This window comes from Lissotriton helveticus, chromosome 1_1, assembly GCF_964261635.1.
Source record: "Lissotriton helveticus chromosome 1_1, aLisHel1.1, whole genome shotgun sequence".
Lineage (NCBI taxonomy): Eukaryota > Metazoa > Chordata > Amphibia > Caudata > Salamandridae > Lissotriton > Lissotriton helveticus.
This window is the reverse complement of record NC_136057.1, coordinates 430,498,037-430,511,860: the sequence shown is the minus strand read 5'-3', so window position 1 is coordinate 430,511,860 and position 13,824 is coordinate 430,498,037. Positions and strand designations below refer to the sequence as shown.

General features: G+C 43.5%; 1 protein-coding gene across 6 annotated transcripts in view; it reads right to left on the bottom strand.

The window, feature by feature from the left end:
- DNM1L (dynamin 1 like) overlaps positions 1–13,824 on the bottom strand; it is a 747,198-nt gene that overhangs the window by 179,656 nt on the left and 553,718 nt on the right. For all 6 annotated transcript variants that reach the window (XR_013606882.1, XM_078673807.1, XM_078673806.1 and 3 more), the window contains 2 exons: positions 12,240–12,329; positions 10,382–10,474 (listed from right to left, as the gene is read on the bottom strand). Coding sequence is in view for 5 of the 6 variants with exons in the window: in XM_078673807.1 (XP_078529933.1) it covers positions 10,382–10,474; positions 12,240–12,329 (183 nt within the window). In the remaining variant the exon portion in view is untranslated. The remainder of the gene's footprint in view (positions 1–10,381; positions 10,475–12,239; positions 12,330–13,824) is intronic.

Here is a 13,824-nt window from a genome sequence, read left to right as displayed (position 1 = left end):
TTTACTAATCCCCAACATGTCTATGACTTTATAAAATCCCTACCCAAGCAGCCCACGGACCACGCTTCTTCCTCCAATCACTCCACCGACGCTGGCGGCACATCAGACTTGGAATGACGGTCACATCCTCCCCTGGGATCTCTGGCGCGACCTCCAACTGGTAACGTTCATTGCCGCTGACCTTCTCAGATCATTGTCTGAAGCACAGCGCCCTTTGCTATGGGCTGTCGAACAGTCCCTGTTGGGCCCCTCCTGAGGACGCCATAGTCGCCTCTCTACCTGGAGCCATCACTGCAGAACTTTTGGCAGGATGAGACTCCCCACTATTACCCCCGAGCACCCTGGTCGTCGTGAGGTCTCTCTGGTCCGCCCTCTGGGAGACCCCCACACTGCTCTGGTTCAGTTATATCACCGTCTCCCTGCCACCCTCCCCGTTGGGAGCCTGGAACACAAGACATTGGGGATGGGAGAGAGGGGAACACTCCACAGCAGGATTGGGCTGCTATTGTGTGTGGTGGGAGGGGGAATGTTTTGTTTATTGTCACTTATCACTGAGTTGACGAACATAGACACAACCCGCACAGCTGACCCGCTTGACACATTTTTAACGTCCATTACAACACTCCCGACATACGACCCACAGGGTCGATACAGGATCTTATGGGGTAGACTAGCTGCTCAATCTAGAACGCTCATCCCTTGCTATGGGCCGAACAGTGTTGACCCAGAGTTTTTCCGTGTCCTCTGGGGCAGGATTCTGGACACTGGCTCGACACACGTGGTATGGGGAGGTGATTTTAATGTTACCCTCGACCCATCACTGGATCGCTTACACCCACAACCTCACCATTACTCCAACGCACACCGTACCCTTAATCACATCATCACTGACCACGGCCTCGTCGATGCCTGGCGCAGCCTCTACCCATGCGACGGAGAAGGCTCCTGCTTTTCTACTGCCCACTCCTCCTGGTCACGGATCGACAGCTGACTTATCTCTAGAGGACTAACCCCGTGGCTGTCTCGGGCTTCTAACCTCCCACACACCTACTCAGACCACGCACCAGAACTCCTCACTCTCACTCCCCCATGAAGAATCACCATACCTGTCCTGATGGTTGCCCACAAATGCACTCTTGGATCCTGTATTCAGGTCTGAACTCGAACAAGAAATTACAGACTTCTTCCCTCACAACGAGCACTCAGTCACGCAGTACTCCATGGTATGGGAGGCCTTCAAGGTCACTGTGTGTGGAATATGCATCACCAAAAGTGGGGGGATACGGAGGGATATTCGTTCCACACTACACCAGCTGGAGACAGAACTTAAGAGCACCAAAACACAGATGAAGACCACACCCATCCCAAAGTTAAAATCGTGCTTGAGAGACGTACTCACTGATTATCAAGAGACAACCAACAGGAAGTACAAGTTCAGAGGGAAATATCACCAGGCCGGCCACTATGGGGAGGGAGAGAGGCCAGGTAAAGCTCTTGCAGCCCTTATCCGCCCACCCAGGTTTTCCAACACCATCCTCGAAATAACCGATGAGGACGGCCATTTGCACAGGAACAATTCGGACACCTTTAAACGCTTTTACAAAGCCCTGTACACCTCACACAGGACACAACCAGTCGACTTCGCCCCTTTCTTCCAAGACACTGCGATAGCCTGGTTTGGGGACTCACAACGAGAATTTCTCCTTGCAGATTTTGAGGATGACGAGATTACTGTCGCTATTATGCAGCTGCAGTCTGGCCGGGTACCTGGCCCTGATGGCCTTACAGCGGAATTTTACAAAACCTTCCGCACTCTACTAATCTCCGTTCTGCAACAGGTCTATGAGGAGGCTCGCGAGATGGGAATACTTCCCCAGACAATGCGAGAGGCGCTCATAATATCCTTACTGAAGCCAGAAAAACCGGCTGCACAATGCGACTCATATATGCCCCTCTCCCTCATAAATGTAGACGCAAAAACTGCTCGCAAAACTGATCGCAAACCGTATTACTCCCCACATGACCACCCTTGTCCTCCCTGACCAGTCGAGGTTTGTGCCCAATAGAGGTACCGCTCATAATCTTCGTACCCTATTTGCTATCCTGCAGGACATCGACCCCGACGCGAATGCGGTGGCTGTCTTCCTTGATGCCACCAAAGCATTTGATTCCCTGGAATGGGACTATCTAGCACTTGTACTTCGCCACATGGGCTTCCCTGTTCCATTTCTGTTATGGATCCACTTAATATACACAGGCCTACAGGCCAGCACACTGGTCACCAGCACCAGATCCTCCACCTTCACATTAGCCAGGCACCAGGCAGGGGTGACCTTTGTCCCTGCCTCCTTTTTGCCCTGGCAATTGAACCCCTACACTACCGCAAGCACGCCCTTATTTATCCTGAGAGGCAAATACTAATTTCCCTACATGCGATGACCTCACCCTCTACCTTCCCAAATCCAGGAGACAGCCTCAACCCCATTTTAAGACTACTCATACACTTTGGACACCTCTCAGGGGTCAACTAAAACTGGGGGAAATCTCCAGGTATGTTCAAATTCAATGAAGTGAGGAGCCACGCTGATAAGAGAAGAGATTTGCGGATGAAGCACTTGCCCCTTGTCCATGTAAAGAAGGTCCTCCTTTGGAGGAAGGAGAATCGGAGTGCACTATGATAGGCGAAGAAGCTCTGTGTACCAAAATTGCCTTGCCCACCCGGAAGTGATAAGATTTATGCAGCAGGGTTCCCGTTTTATCTTTTCGAGAATGAGAGGAAACGGGGGAAGTCATGCTTGCGTAAAAGGTGCACGTTTGGTTTAGGTACGTAGTGAATAGATCTAACGTTGGAAAGCCCCAAGACTGGAAGACCATCTGCAACATCTGGTTGTTGAGCTCCCATTCATGGCACTGTTTTGACACCTTGCTGAGAGAGTCGGCCCACTGATTGTGGATTCCTGGCACGTGCTCCACTCTGAGTGAAATTTGGTTGAGAAGCCATTCCAAAATCTCTTGCGCTTGAATAGAGAGAACCTGAGATCTCGTGCCACCCTGTTTCTAGAGATAAAACATGGTGGTAGTGTTGTCCATTCAGACCAGAACTGGAGATCCCCGAATCCGAGGCAAGAATGAATGCTTTGAGGCCCAAGAACACCGCTCTTAAATCTAGAAGGTTTATGTGGCATTTCGATTCCTGTTTGGACCATTTTCCGTGCACTTAAAGCTCTTGGAGGTGAGCCCCCCAACCCTCCATGGACGCATCCGACGTCATAACAAATGGAGGAGTTGAGTGAATGAAAGACAGGCTCTGTGTCAAGTTTTTCTTGATCTACCACCAAGACATTGCAGCTTTCATAGCTGTCTGAATCATGTCGTTGAATGAGTCCTTGGACTGAACCCATTGAGTGTACAGTTACTCCTGGCAGTGGGCGCATCCGAAGGCGGTAATCGGGAATTAGTTGAATGCATGAGTACATCATCCCCAGCATAGATTTGTACTTTCCGACAGAAACTGACCATTTTGACGCTAGAAGGCATATCATTCCCTGGAGACACAAGATCCTTTCGAGAGTTGGAAAAGCTTTGCCGAGATTCGTATCGATGCGAGCTCCTAGGAAAGTCAGAGAACTGGAAGGAATTAGAGGACTTTTCCAGATTGAGGCAGAGACCCAGAGATTGGAAGAGACTCTGTCAAGTTTGAGTAGAGTTCTTGGCTGCCTGAAACAAAGTAGCTTTTCTTAACCAATTGTCCAGGTAGGGGAATACTTGGTGACCGGAGCGTCTCAGAAAGGCAGCTATCGGCACCATGCATTTGGTGAAGACTCTGGGAGCCGACTTCAAACCGAAGGGAAGCACTCTGGACTGATAATGGCACCCCGCCACTTCAAACCTGAGATATTTTCTATGCTTGGGGTGAATGGGGGTGTGAAAAAAAGCATTGAGAAGATTGAGAGATGACAGACTGGAAACTACGTTGTTGCAGAGTTGCCAGGGATTTAGCCATGTCTGTGTCCTTCTTTATAGATTGAAGAGCTTCATCTATATGATTTCCGAATAGACATTCACCGTCAAAAGGCATATCTAGCACCTTAGCCTGAACCTCAGGACGGAAGCTAATTGTCTTCAGCCACCTCCTGTCGCCTCAACACAGCTGCTCCTGCCATTTGCCGGAATGAAGTCGAAGAGATATCCGTTGCAATCTCTATCATCTCAGCGGAAGCTCTTTCCCCTTCCGATAAGATATCCCTTGCTTCTTTCTTCTTATCTTCAGGAAGATGATCAAGGAGAAAAGAGATATCCGACCACATCTGTCGGTCGTACCTGCCCAGAATGGTAGTAGCATTGAAGTGGCTGCCAGGGCGGCAAACCTCTTACCTATGTTGTCCAGCCAACGTCCTTCTTTATCCGGAGGTGCAGAACATTGCGATGCCAGATTTTTAGCTCTTCTTTGAGCAGCCTACCTGATTAACGAATCCGGTCCAGGATGACCGACGAGTTACTTTTTATCTAGTTTCGGGATTACCACGGGAATAGAAGCTGGTGTCCGCATCAGTTTTAGACCCTCCTGGCATAAGTAATCCACTATGGCAATTGCCCCAATGGATCGTTGAGTGCCTGGTTTAAAGTCATATAAGAAACACTCAGTTTGTTTAACTGGCATGGGTAGATCAAAACACCTCGAGGCACGTTCTAAAAGTTCATTAAAACTCCTGATGTCAGTAGGGGGGGAGTCTGCAGGAGAAGGAGGAGGAGATGACGGTGTGGGAACTACATAATCATTTCTAACAAAAGGAGGGACAGGGAGGGCTTTTTAACGGGGTCCAGTGTACGTGCCCTGACTACAATCTAACAAAAGAGAGTACACGGTTCCCCAGAGAGGAAAAAACTCTAACGACAGTTGAAAACAAAGTGGGTGAAGGCACAAAGGAGGGGAATCCTCGTTGTTGGAACTAGAGTCCTCACACACCCAGCAAGCTAGGTGTCATGCTTCATCATATGGGCTTGCTCCTCGTTGGGTCGGCGGTGCAATTCCCGACGGGCACCCATAAAGGGGCTCTTTAGCGGAGATCTTTTGTTCCTGCCGTATGGTGCCGTGGGTGTGAGCGCCCTAGGGGAGGAAGTGAAGGGTGTAGATGTGTAAAAGTGGTTAAAAAAGGTTGGGTTGTCCACACCAAACTTTAACAAAATGGTGACCCACCTCACTAAAATCAATGAGAGCGGCTGCTTTCTGACTTAAGGGTCCAGGGAAGCAGTGGCCTACTCTATATAGTAATGGTCCACATGTTTCATGCAATAGCGTTCAAAATGATACAGAGAGACCGCCCCAGTACAATCCCATGAATAACCCCCCTTTTTTAGGCAGAGGCTGGGGCAAAGGAAGAGGGCGAAGAAGAGGAGTACAGAAAGGGCTACATTGGGAAGACCAAACACCACAATCAGTCGAGACCAGGAGCATGAGAGGAGGAAGGAGGACTTAGTTGTCAACCTCTCCAATATGACTCTCACGACTACTAAGTCAGTACTGGAAAAAGGCCTGGGATTTGTCCCCACCCCTATTCCAGACAAGTTTAATGAGATGTGTGAATTGAAACAATTCTTCAGGAAGGTGCGCCTTAAGGCATTCTTCCAGGATGAAATGCCATGTGAACAGTAACACAGGGCTCCACAACCCTTCGACATTCACACCGAGCAACAATATGGTTCCTCTAGAAATACTGACGTTTGAAAATGCAGTACTTAAGGACTTGACTAACATCTCTAGACCCGACCAATTCCATAATCTAACCAAGGCTGAAAGAGAGGCAGCCAAAATTCTAGCAGACGACCAAGCCATTACTATTAGGCAAGCAGATAGGGGGGAGCTATTGTGATCCAGAACACCGACGATTACCATAGAGAGTGCAGATGCCAATTGGGTAATACTAGTCACTACACCCCCCTGACGGTGGACCCCACGCGTAGACTTGCTGCAGCAATAGCAACCCTGGTTTTTGAAGCAGAGACAAACAAGTGGATCAGTCATAAAGAGGCAGCTTTACTCTTGACTAAGGATCCCAAAAGTAAATTTTTCTACAGCCTCCCGAAGATACATAAAAACACCTCCCCTGTTCCAGGGAGACCAATCGTGTCCGGGATAGGGTCCCTACTCGAACCCCTCTCCAAGTTTTGTGATTTTTTCTTCCAACCACGGGTGAAGAAAATACCCTCCTACATCCAGGACACCACAGACGTTCTACGACTAATAGACAACATCGAAGGGAGAACTGGGGTGGACTTACTGGTGACCCTAGATGTGGAAGCGCTATATACGAACATCCCTCAGCGCTCCTCTCTAGAGGCCATCAAGTCCAACCTCTTAGCTGAAGACTGTCGTTAGAGTTTTTTCCTCTCTGGGGAACCGTGTACTCTCTTTTGTTAAACTACATAATCATCCCATTTGTCAGGGGTGTGAACATTAGTGTGTATCTGTCCTTCCTCTATCTGTTATTGGTCCACATTCTGTGGTTCATCGAGGATAACGATAGGAGGCAAAACCTTTTCCCTCGTGGGTCTAGGAGTCATCTGTTCTGCGTGTTCCACCGGCGGCTGCTGAGGCGGTGGAGGATAAAGTGTCTATAGTAGTCATTTAGCATGTGACGTAAGTCCGTTACCAATGACACTGGAACGCTAATGGATGGTTCCGTAAAATGGTGAGGATCCTCTTCCTCATAGGGATATCGCTATTGGAAAGTTTCTGCGTGCTGAACGCTAGCAGAGTCAGTGAAGGAGTACTCTCCTGCAAAGTATGAGGATGGATTAACGTACTCTATGTCCTCATCACCATCATAACCTTGACATTTGACTTTTAGCTGGAAAGGACTATATGCAGGGCTAAACGTGCTGTCATCCTCAGACTCCTGGAAGTCAAGCAAACATGTAGGTGGTAATGGAGATATTTTTTAAAAGTCCTGAACTTTAGAAAGTCCCATATTGAATTTTTCTCCTGTCGAGATTACCGTTAAATGTGAGGACGCCGAGACCATGACGTCGGTGGATAGGAAGACAACGTCGTCGATGGAGTGGTCGTAGACGGAGAAATTCTCATCTATGAAGGTCTTGTCGTGGGAGATGGTCTCGTCGACGAGGACGCCGTCATCAGGGTTAACTCCGGGCCTGTCGATGCAGTGGCCGTCGACGTAGTGACTGTCCACGTTGTCGCAGTAGAAGGCGTAGACGGCAAAGGAATTACCTCAGGTCTCACAGGAATAGCTCTCTGCGACGACGCCATCGACGGACGAGAAGAAAGATCTCTTGCAGGTGTTAAAGAAGCAGAAACTGGAGCAGGAAATGTTTGTAGAGTTAATTCAGTTGCTTTCTGTGGCATTTCTCTTCAGCTCTTTCCTGCTTCCTGTGAGTTTGATCACTTGGAGTCCCCTTGGTGAGAAGAGGAGCTACCTTATTTTCTTTTCCTCGAGGAAGAGTGGGGCTTTTCCTCAGTCAGAGCCAGATTCAGAAACTGCCTTTTTCTTTTGGAGCCAAAGGAGCAAACTCCCTTCCCTATCCTTGAGGGTTTTGTCCGAGAAGGTGCAGCAGTATTTGCATTCCCTGGGTCAAGGCAGAGGCAATAGAGACATTGCTTGTGAGGATCTTCTGATAAAAGTCTGGATTTGTCACAAGACTTACAGGTCCTAAACAATCCTTTTTTGTCTGGCATTATGAAAGTCACAGAAAGAAATACCTTGAGCTGAAAGCCAAACGTTGAAAAAGCCAACTGTCACTAAGCAGAGCTCAGAGAGACTCCCAATCATACGACGTGTGGTAAGAAATCTGAGGTGTGGTGGCTCTGTGGAGAGGGTTACTCTGAGGTCTCTGCGGTGATTGGCTGAACTTTAGATGTTATAAAATGAGGTTGATTGAGTGCTCAATTAAAATTCTCTCTATGGAGGTCTATGTAATGTATTCAGTACTACTATTTCTACTGTTACTGTGGGACTCCCATCATGACGACGGAGAAGATTCAAGCATGTGAATCTATAAAAGATATAATACTGGAGAAACTGTAAAACTGAAACCGTGAGCCATCTTCCTCTCAAACTGAACCAAATGGAATGCTCTTATCATCAGAAACATTTACAAAGTAATCTTGGAGGCAAAATAAAGTTGGCTATTGAAGAACTTCCAAAGGGAAAAGCTTAGTGACGTAAAATGATCTCTCCAATGCCTCCAACCCCCTTGAGGTTTTCAAAATCTCTGTAGTATGGTGGACCAACATTTTCGCTGTAATCTTTCAAAAGATCTGGTCCACAATAACATGTTCTGCATCCTGTCTGAACAGCATCTTTATTCTCTTAAAAACAAGAGACCTAAAGGTGACCCAAAATCATATAGACCTATCAACCTTATTGACAATGGCTGCAAAGCATACACAAAAGTACTGCTCAAGGCAATAGAAAACTAGTCAGAAAATAAAACTATTCTAAATCCAATTCCAGTGGCTTCAGGCAGGGTCTTTCAAACTGTTGCCCAAGTCCTCACATTTTTACATAACATCCACAGCTATAGTACATTAAAGAAACTGGTACACTCTGCATTGCATTCCTGGCCTGGTTATGGAGTAACTGAGTGTTAGGCCTTGATCCAGTCCTACTCTCACTTATAAAAATGCTGTTCTCCAACACACCTTCATATGTACAGTTCAATCAAGACAGCCGTTTGCACAGAAAAGTAACCATTGAGTACTGGGTCAAACAGGGCTACCTTCAGGCCTTGTTGCTGTTCTCCCTCTACAATAATGACCTTTATGATCAAGTACTGAAAGGGTCCCAAAAGGTCCCAGGGACAGAGTAACCAGCTTCTGTATGCAGATAACTCCATCGTGATTACTCACACACCAGAACACTTCAGACCCTACTATTTACAATGCAAAAATACTGCAAGAAAAACTGAAGACCAACCTCAACAGAGACAATGGTCTTCAGGAAAAATTAAAGAATGACGACATCATTCACAATAGGAGAAACAAGGTTAAAAAAAAGGTTCCTCCCTAGGATTGATCATAACTAACACCCTAAAATGGTCCACACAAGCACAAAGGTCAATAGAACAATAATAGGGGTTGTCAAGTGTCATCCAGAGATTTGCTCATCTCCATGGTCATTACCTCTCGCAACACATCACCTGTGTTGTATGAGCTAAGGAAGGAAGCCAAATTGTGCATGGAGCAGAAATACAGGGCCTGGATAAATGCATGGGCTAAACACACATGTAAGTGGGGACATTCTGAAAATCCTTCCCTGACCTGCATGCAGGATTCACCACAATTGCTGTGGAATGTGACAGCTTCAACGTCATTCTACACAAATGCCAAATGGTGCCTATCAAATAGGGACTAAGAGGACTGAAAAGAAATAGGAACAACTTGGTAGACAAAGCATGGAGAGAACATTTAGCCATGCAGAAGAGATCCAACTATGCTGTGGTCTGAGAGAAGGAAGCAAAACAACTTGACCTCATTCTGTCACCCGACACCCCAAGTATGGGTATCTTGAAGAAAAAGGGAACACAAATGTATTGACAATCTCCCTAAAACTCCATCTAGGAAGACAAAAATAAAGCATTGGTGAACTCCAAACCAGCTTGTCACTCTAATCTGTTCATCATTTCCCAACACCCCCCACCACACCAAACATCTCTGACAAAAATGAGAGGAGAATTTTCACTATTGCAAGAAGTGGTGGCCTCTTGCTAATGTCTAAGCTAAAGAATGGGAATTGTGAAGCCTCTGATTAACATTCCTGCAGTCAAATAAACATTTTAGTTCACTGCTTATTGAACTGTCCACAATCCAAATTGAAAAACATGATTGTGTATATCAAATTTAGAGAATGGAACCTCTTCTACCAACTCTACAAGCTGTGTAAGGCAACAGTAAGAATCTAGGACCATACAAAACTTGGGATAGCAGGACAAGAATTCAAACTCAAGCACAAAGGCTGAAATGATCAATAGATCAGTATAAAACTGAAGATGCAGGATTCCGAAGAAATCCTGAAATTGACATTTTTAGACCGACCATTGCTTTTCTCTTTCTTCTGTATTTTATTTCTGTTTTTTAGGAACACAAAGAAACTTCAAAATGATCCCCTTAATTTTACTGTTCCCTTTTCCCTTTCACTCCTTAAAAAAAAAAAAAAATTAATTATCCTAAATTGAGGTGCGAAAGCCAGTATAGTAAAAAGCACTTTAATAGATCAATTCTCATCTCAAATTGATTTAAGCATTTTAAAACAAAGACTTTTGTGGCTGCATCTGCATTCCCTTTGAATCATATCAAAGCTTAATAGAAAATTATTCCTTAAACATACCACAAAGCAGAGCTACCAAACGAATAAACTTGTCTTACCTCAATATTGTTGTTCATCAGGCAACAGGCATCAGCAAAATCTGGGTGCTTGGTATTTATGTAGGCCAGCTCAATTGCCACCAAATTATGGACCTAAAGAAGGGATGATAAGGGTGACTGAAATCAATACAACAGTGTAGGTTCAGATGATAAACAAGAGGTCCCTATGTAGCACCCTTGGTTAATTACCGGATCGCCGGGTAGCGATAACCCACTAGCACTTAGGGGAATCTTTGAGAGACCTAGATTGGGGAACAATGGCTAAGATATGGACTTAATGGAGCTTACTTCAATTCTAAACACAAAATAAGTCAAAAGCAATTAACTGAAACAATCACCTAAATGTATGTTTTTATTATACTTTACAGCATTTTTAGAAACATTGAAGCATCTGTGTGATTTCACTTAAATCTTGTTATTTAAGCGGCTTTATCTGTTCACTCAAAGAAAGGTTGTCTGGATCCAATGAGCCATCAAAATATTTTACATTAATTTGTACTATCATGATGTATTTGATTTGTCTAGGAAACATTTTATCTGTTTTCAAAGGATAACAGAAAAGGGAAACCCACTGCATTTTTTGAGAGGCTGTGCTGTTGCTGGCTCTCTAACGGATACCAGCTTTTCAGTTGTGTTGTGTCTAAGACATTTTCAGTTTCCTTCTTTTCTGATGGGGGTGAGATACAATTTTATGTAGTTTTTAGTGAATCTGTCACCAGTACATGGAATACGACACATGGACTAGATTTAATCATCAATATTTTTCAGCTCAATATCACGTTAGGGCATTTGTGGGATTTTTCCTCTGGATTTAAATGCTGGAGCTAGCTCATCGAAGGAGCTAATTAATCTTGCAATGGCCATTATGGCTTTGTTTATTCATAAAGCCAGGCTACATTGTCCACATTCTCTGCTTCTTTTCCAGAGCTGCAGAGAAAACATCATAAATAAGCCCAAAAGAATGTAACATACATCAGTGTACAAACCAAGATGGTAAAGCAAAGGGTAAGCCAGTATAATACAAACCTGATTTTGTGGTTATGAGCCAACTGCAACACTCAAAAAATGAAGCTAAATATAGTCACAAAATTAAACCAAATTCTATAGTTTTGATGCATGCATTTTAGGTACAGATTTTCACCGCCAGCTCTGCTGACAGTACCGCTGCATGAAAAGATTGATATTTATAAACTGGGAGGACAGACACAACAAAATCAGACCACATCTAAAATGGTGCACTTGGAGAGCAACATTTTGCACTACTTTCAGTTACATCATTGCCGTCTATGATAGTTAAAGGAACAGGGCAAGGGATCAGTTGGTCTAATGTGCAACTTAAATCTAAAAAAGTATCCTTTAGCAAGGTGACTTGAGGTGCTCATGCACATATTTAGGAGGCAGTAAGAAGACAGTTATCCATACATTTTTGCAAGGCAAACAAAAATAACGATAAGCATTTCGTATGAGAAAAGATACTCTACACCGAATAGGTGACAGATCTGCAGTTCAGAACAGGGATGCGGTTTCATATTTTTGCCTCCACATATGGGGATACGTTTGGGATGTTATTGCATACATCCATTGCAACTTTTATTTACGACATAGATTACATATGTGGTGCAACCAGTTTTCATGGTTTCATGCCTCATTTAGCTGTTCTTACAGCTGTGGTATCAACTGTCAGCTAATCCTCAACAAGCCTTGAGGCTGCATACTGTCAAAAAATAATTCAACCCTTGTAGCTTAAGCTAACTAATTGAAAAACTTTCGTTAAGACAGTAAATCTTTGAGTTACTAAATAAAATGACTATAAAAAAAAACCTATTCTAAAGCCTTAAGAAAATCCAAAATCTCTTACCATTTCATTTGTTACTGGTAATCTTTTCCGTAGAAGACAGGTTACTACTTCAACAATGGCATCATGCAATTTAGGAAACCTCAGAAGCTCCTAGTTAAAGAAATACAATAAGAACAATAACTGGCATATCTAAATGGCAACTGCATGGTCTGCAGGTAAACAACAGCTCCTAAACTGTTTATATTCATAACAGTGTTTTCAACTATGATAACATATATGAAAGTAGTGCATTACAGTGAAGTGCAGTTTTACAGCCAGAATGAGTTTTTTCGAAGCCTAATGTTTTTCAAAAGCATTTATTCTATGTGCATGTATAACCAGAATATTCCTGAAGCATTTGGACGTATCAAGTGATGTTTTAATCTATCAAGGTGGAATGGTAGCGCATTATGGTACTCTCCATTCAGTAGGCTTAACCACATAAGTCTTTATCGATTACTGAGGACAGATGGAACAAGGCAGGATAATAAACAGAGCATAAATGCAGGTCTTCCTAAATTGGTATCTTTTATATTTGCAGATGCTTTTGAATCATTCCCCATTGCCAGGCTTGAAGTCCTCAGAACAATAATAATAAAAAATAATATTTAGCAATGTTTACTCATGCAATAGCCCATAAAACATATGCAATTAAAAGCGAGTCAAACCAATGTGAATACAATAGTTAAAAGCTATCAAGAATTGTCACAGTATAGTCATAATAGAAAAAAAAATAATTTGAATTTGCAATAACAGTGCTTCCTCTTGTTCCCGATTACCAAACTTTAAAAAACACACGGTGTACATATTTATGACACAAGTCTACAAAAAAAAAAAAGAACATCAAGTAGTGTGTGCACTGAAAAATATAAGACATCAAGTGCACACAAACATTTACCTTATTTCTCTTTTACAAAATGCAAAAAACCCTTTGAGGAACAGACACAGAAGATTGCCAGCCGCCATATCAATACTTCAATTTTTAATCGTGGGATGAAATCAATTTAAATATTTTGATCTCAACTTGCAACCAAAACAAGCTGCAGTTAACGGACTGAAGATTTAACAGTACCTATAAACGAATGCTGGGATGTTACTTAAGCATCCCATTTCCTTTTCATTTAAGAGATTTACTGCCATACAATCAATCCCGCAAGGAAGAATAGTGTCATGCTGAAATTCAACAACTCTACAGCTACATACTTATAAGATAATTAGTCTTGGTTAGAGACACTATTACAATTTCGCCCTTATCTAACGCTCTAACCGATGAAGATGATACGTCCTTCACAAGATAATCCCAAGAATATTTAATGTTACATAATTAAAGACTGATGTTGTATAAATCAATCAAACAGAATTTAACATTTACGTAAATGTTAGGTGAAAAGTATTTTTGCAGGTGTGTTTCAGAACAAGAGCCTTTACCAAGGCAGTAACAGATAAAATGAAAAATTGCTTCAAAATTGTCCATGATTAAGAACATTTTTACGTCAATAATTACAAATCATATGTTATAGGATTATCATCTCTAAATACAAATAAAAACTTAAATCTCAGTACTCTTTCACAATAGGCAGTTACAACCCTCTGTGATAAGATATTA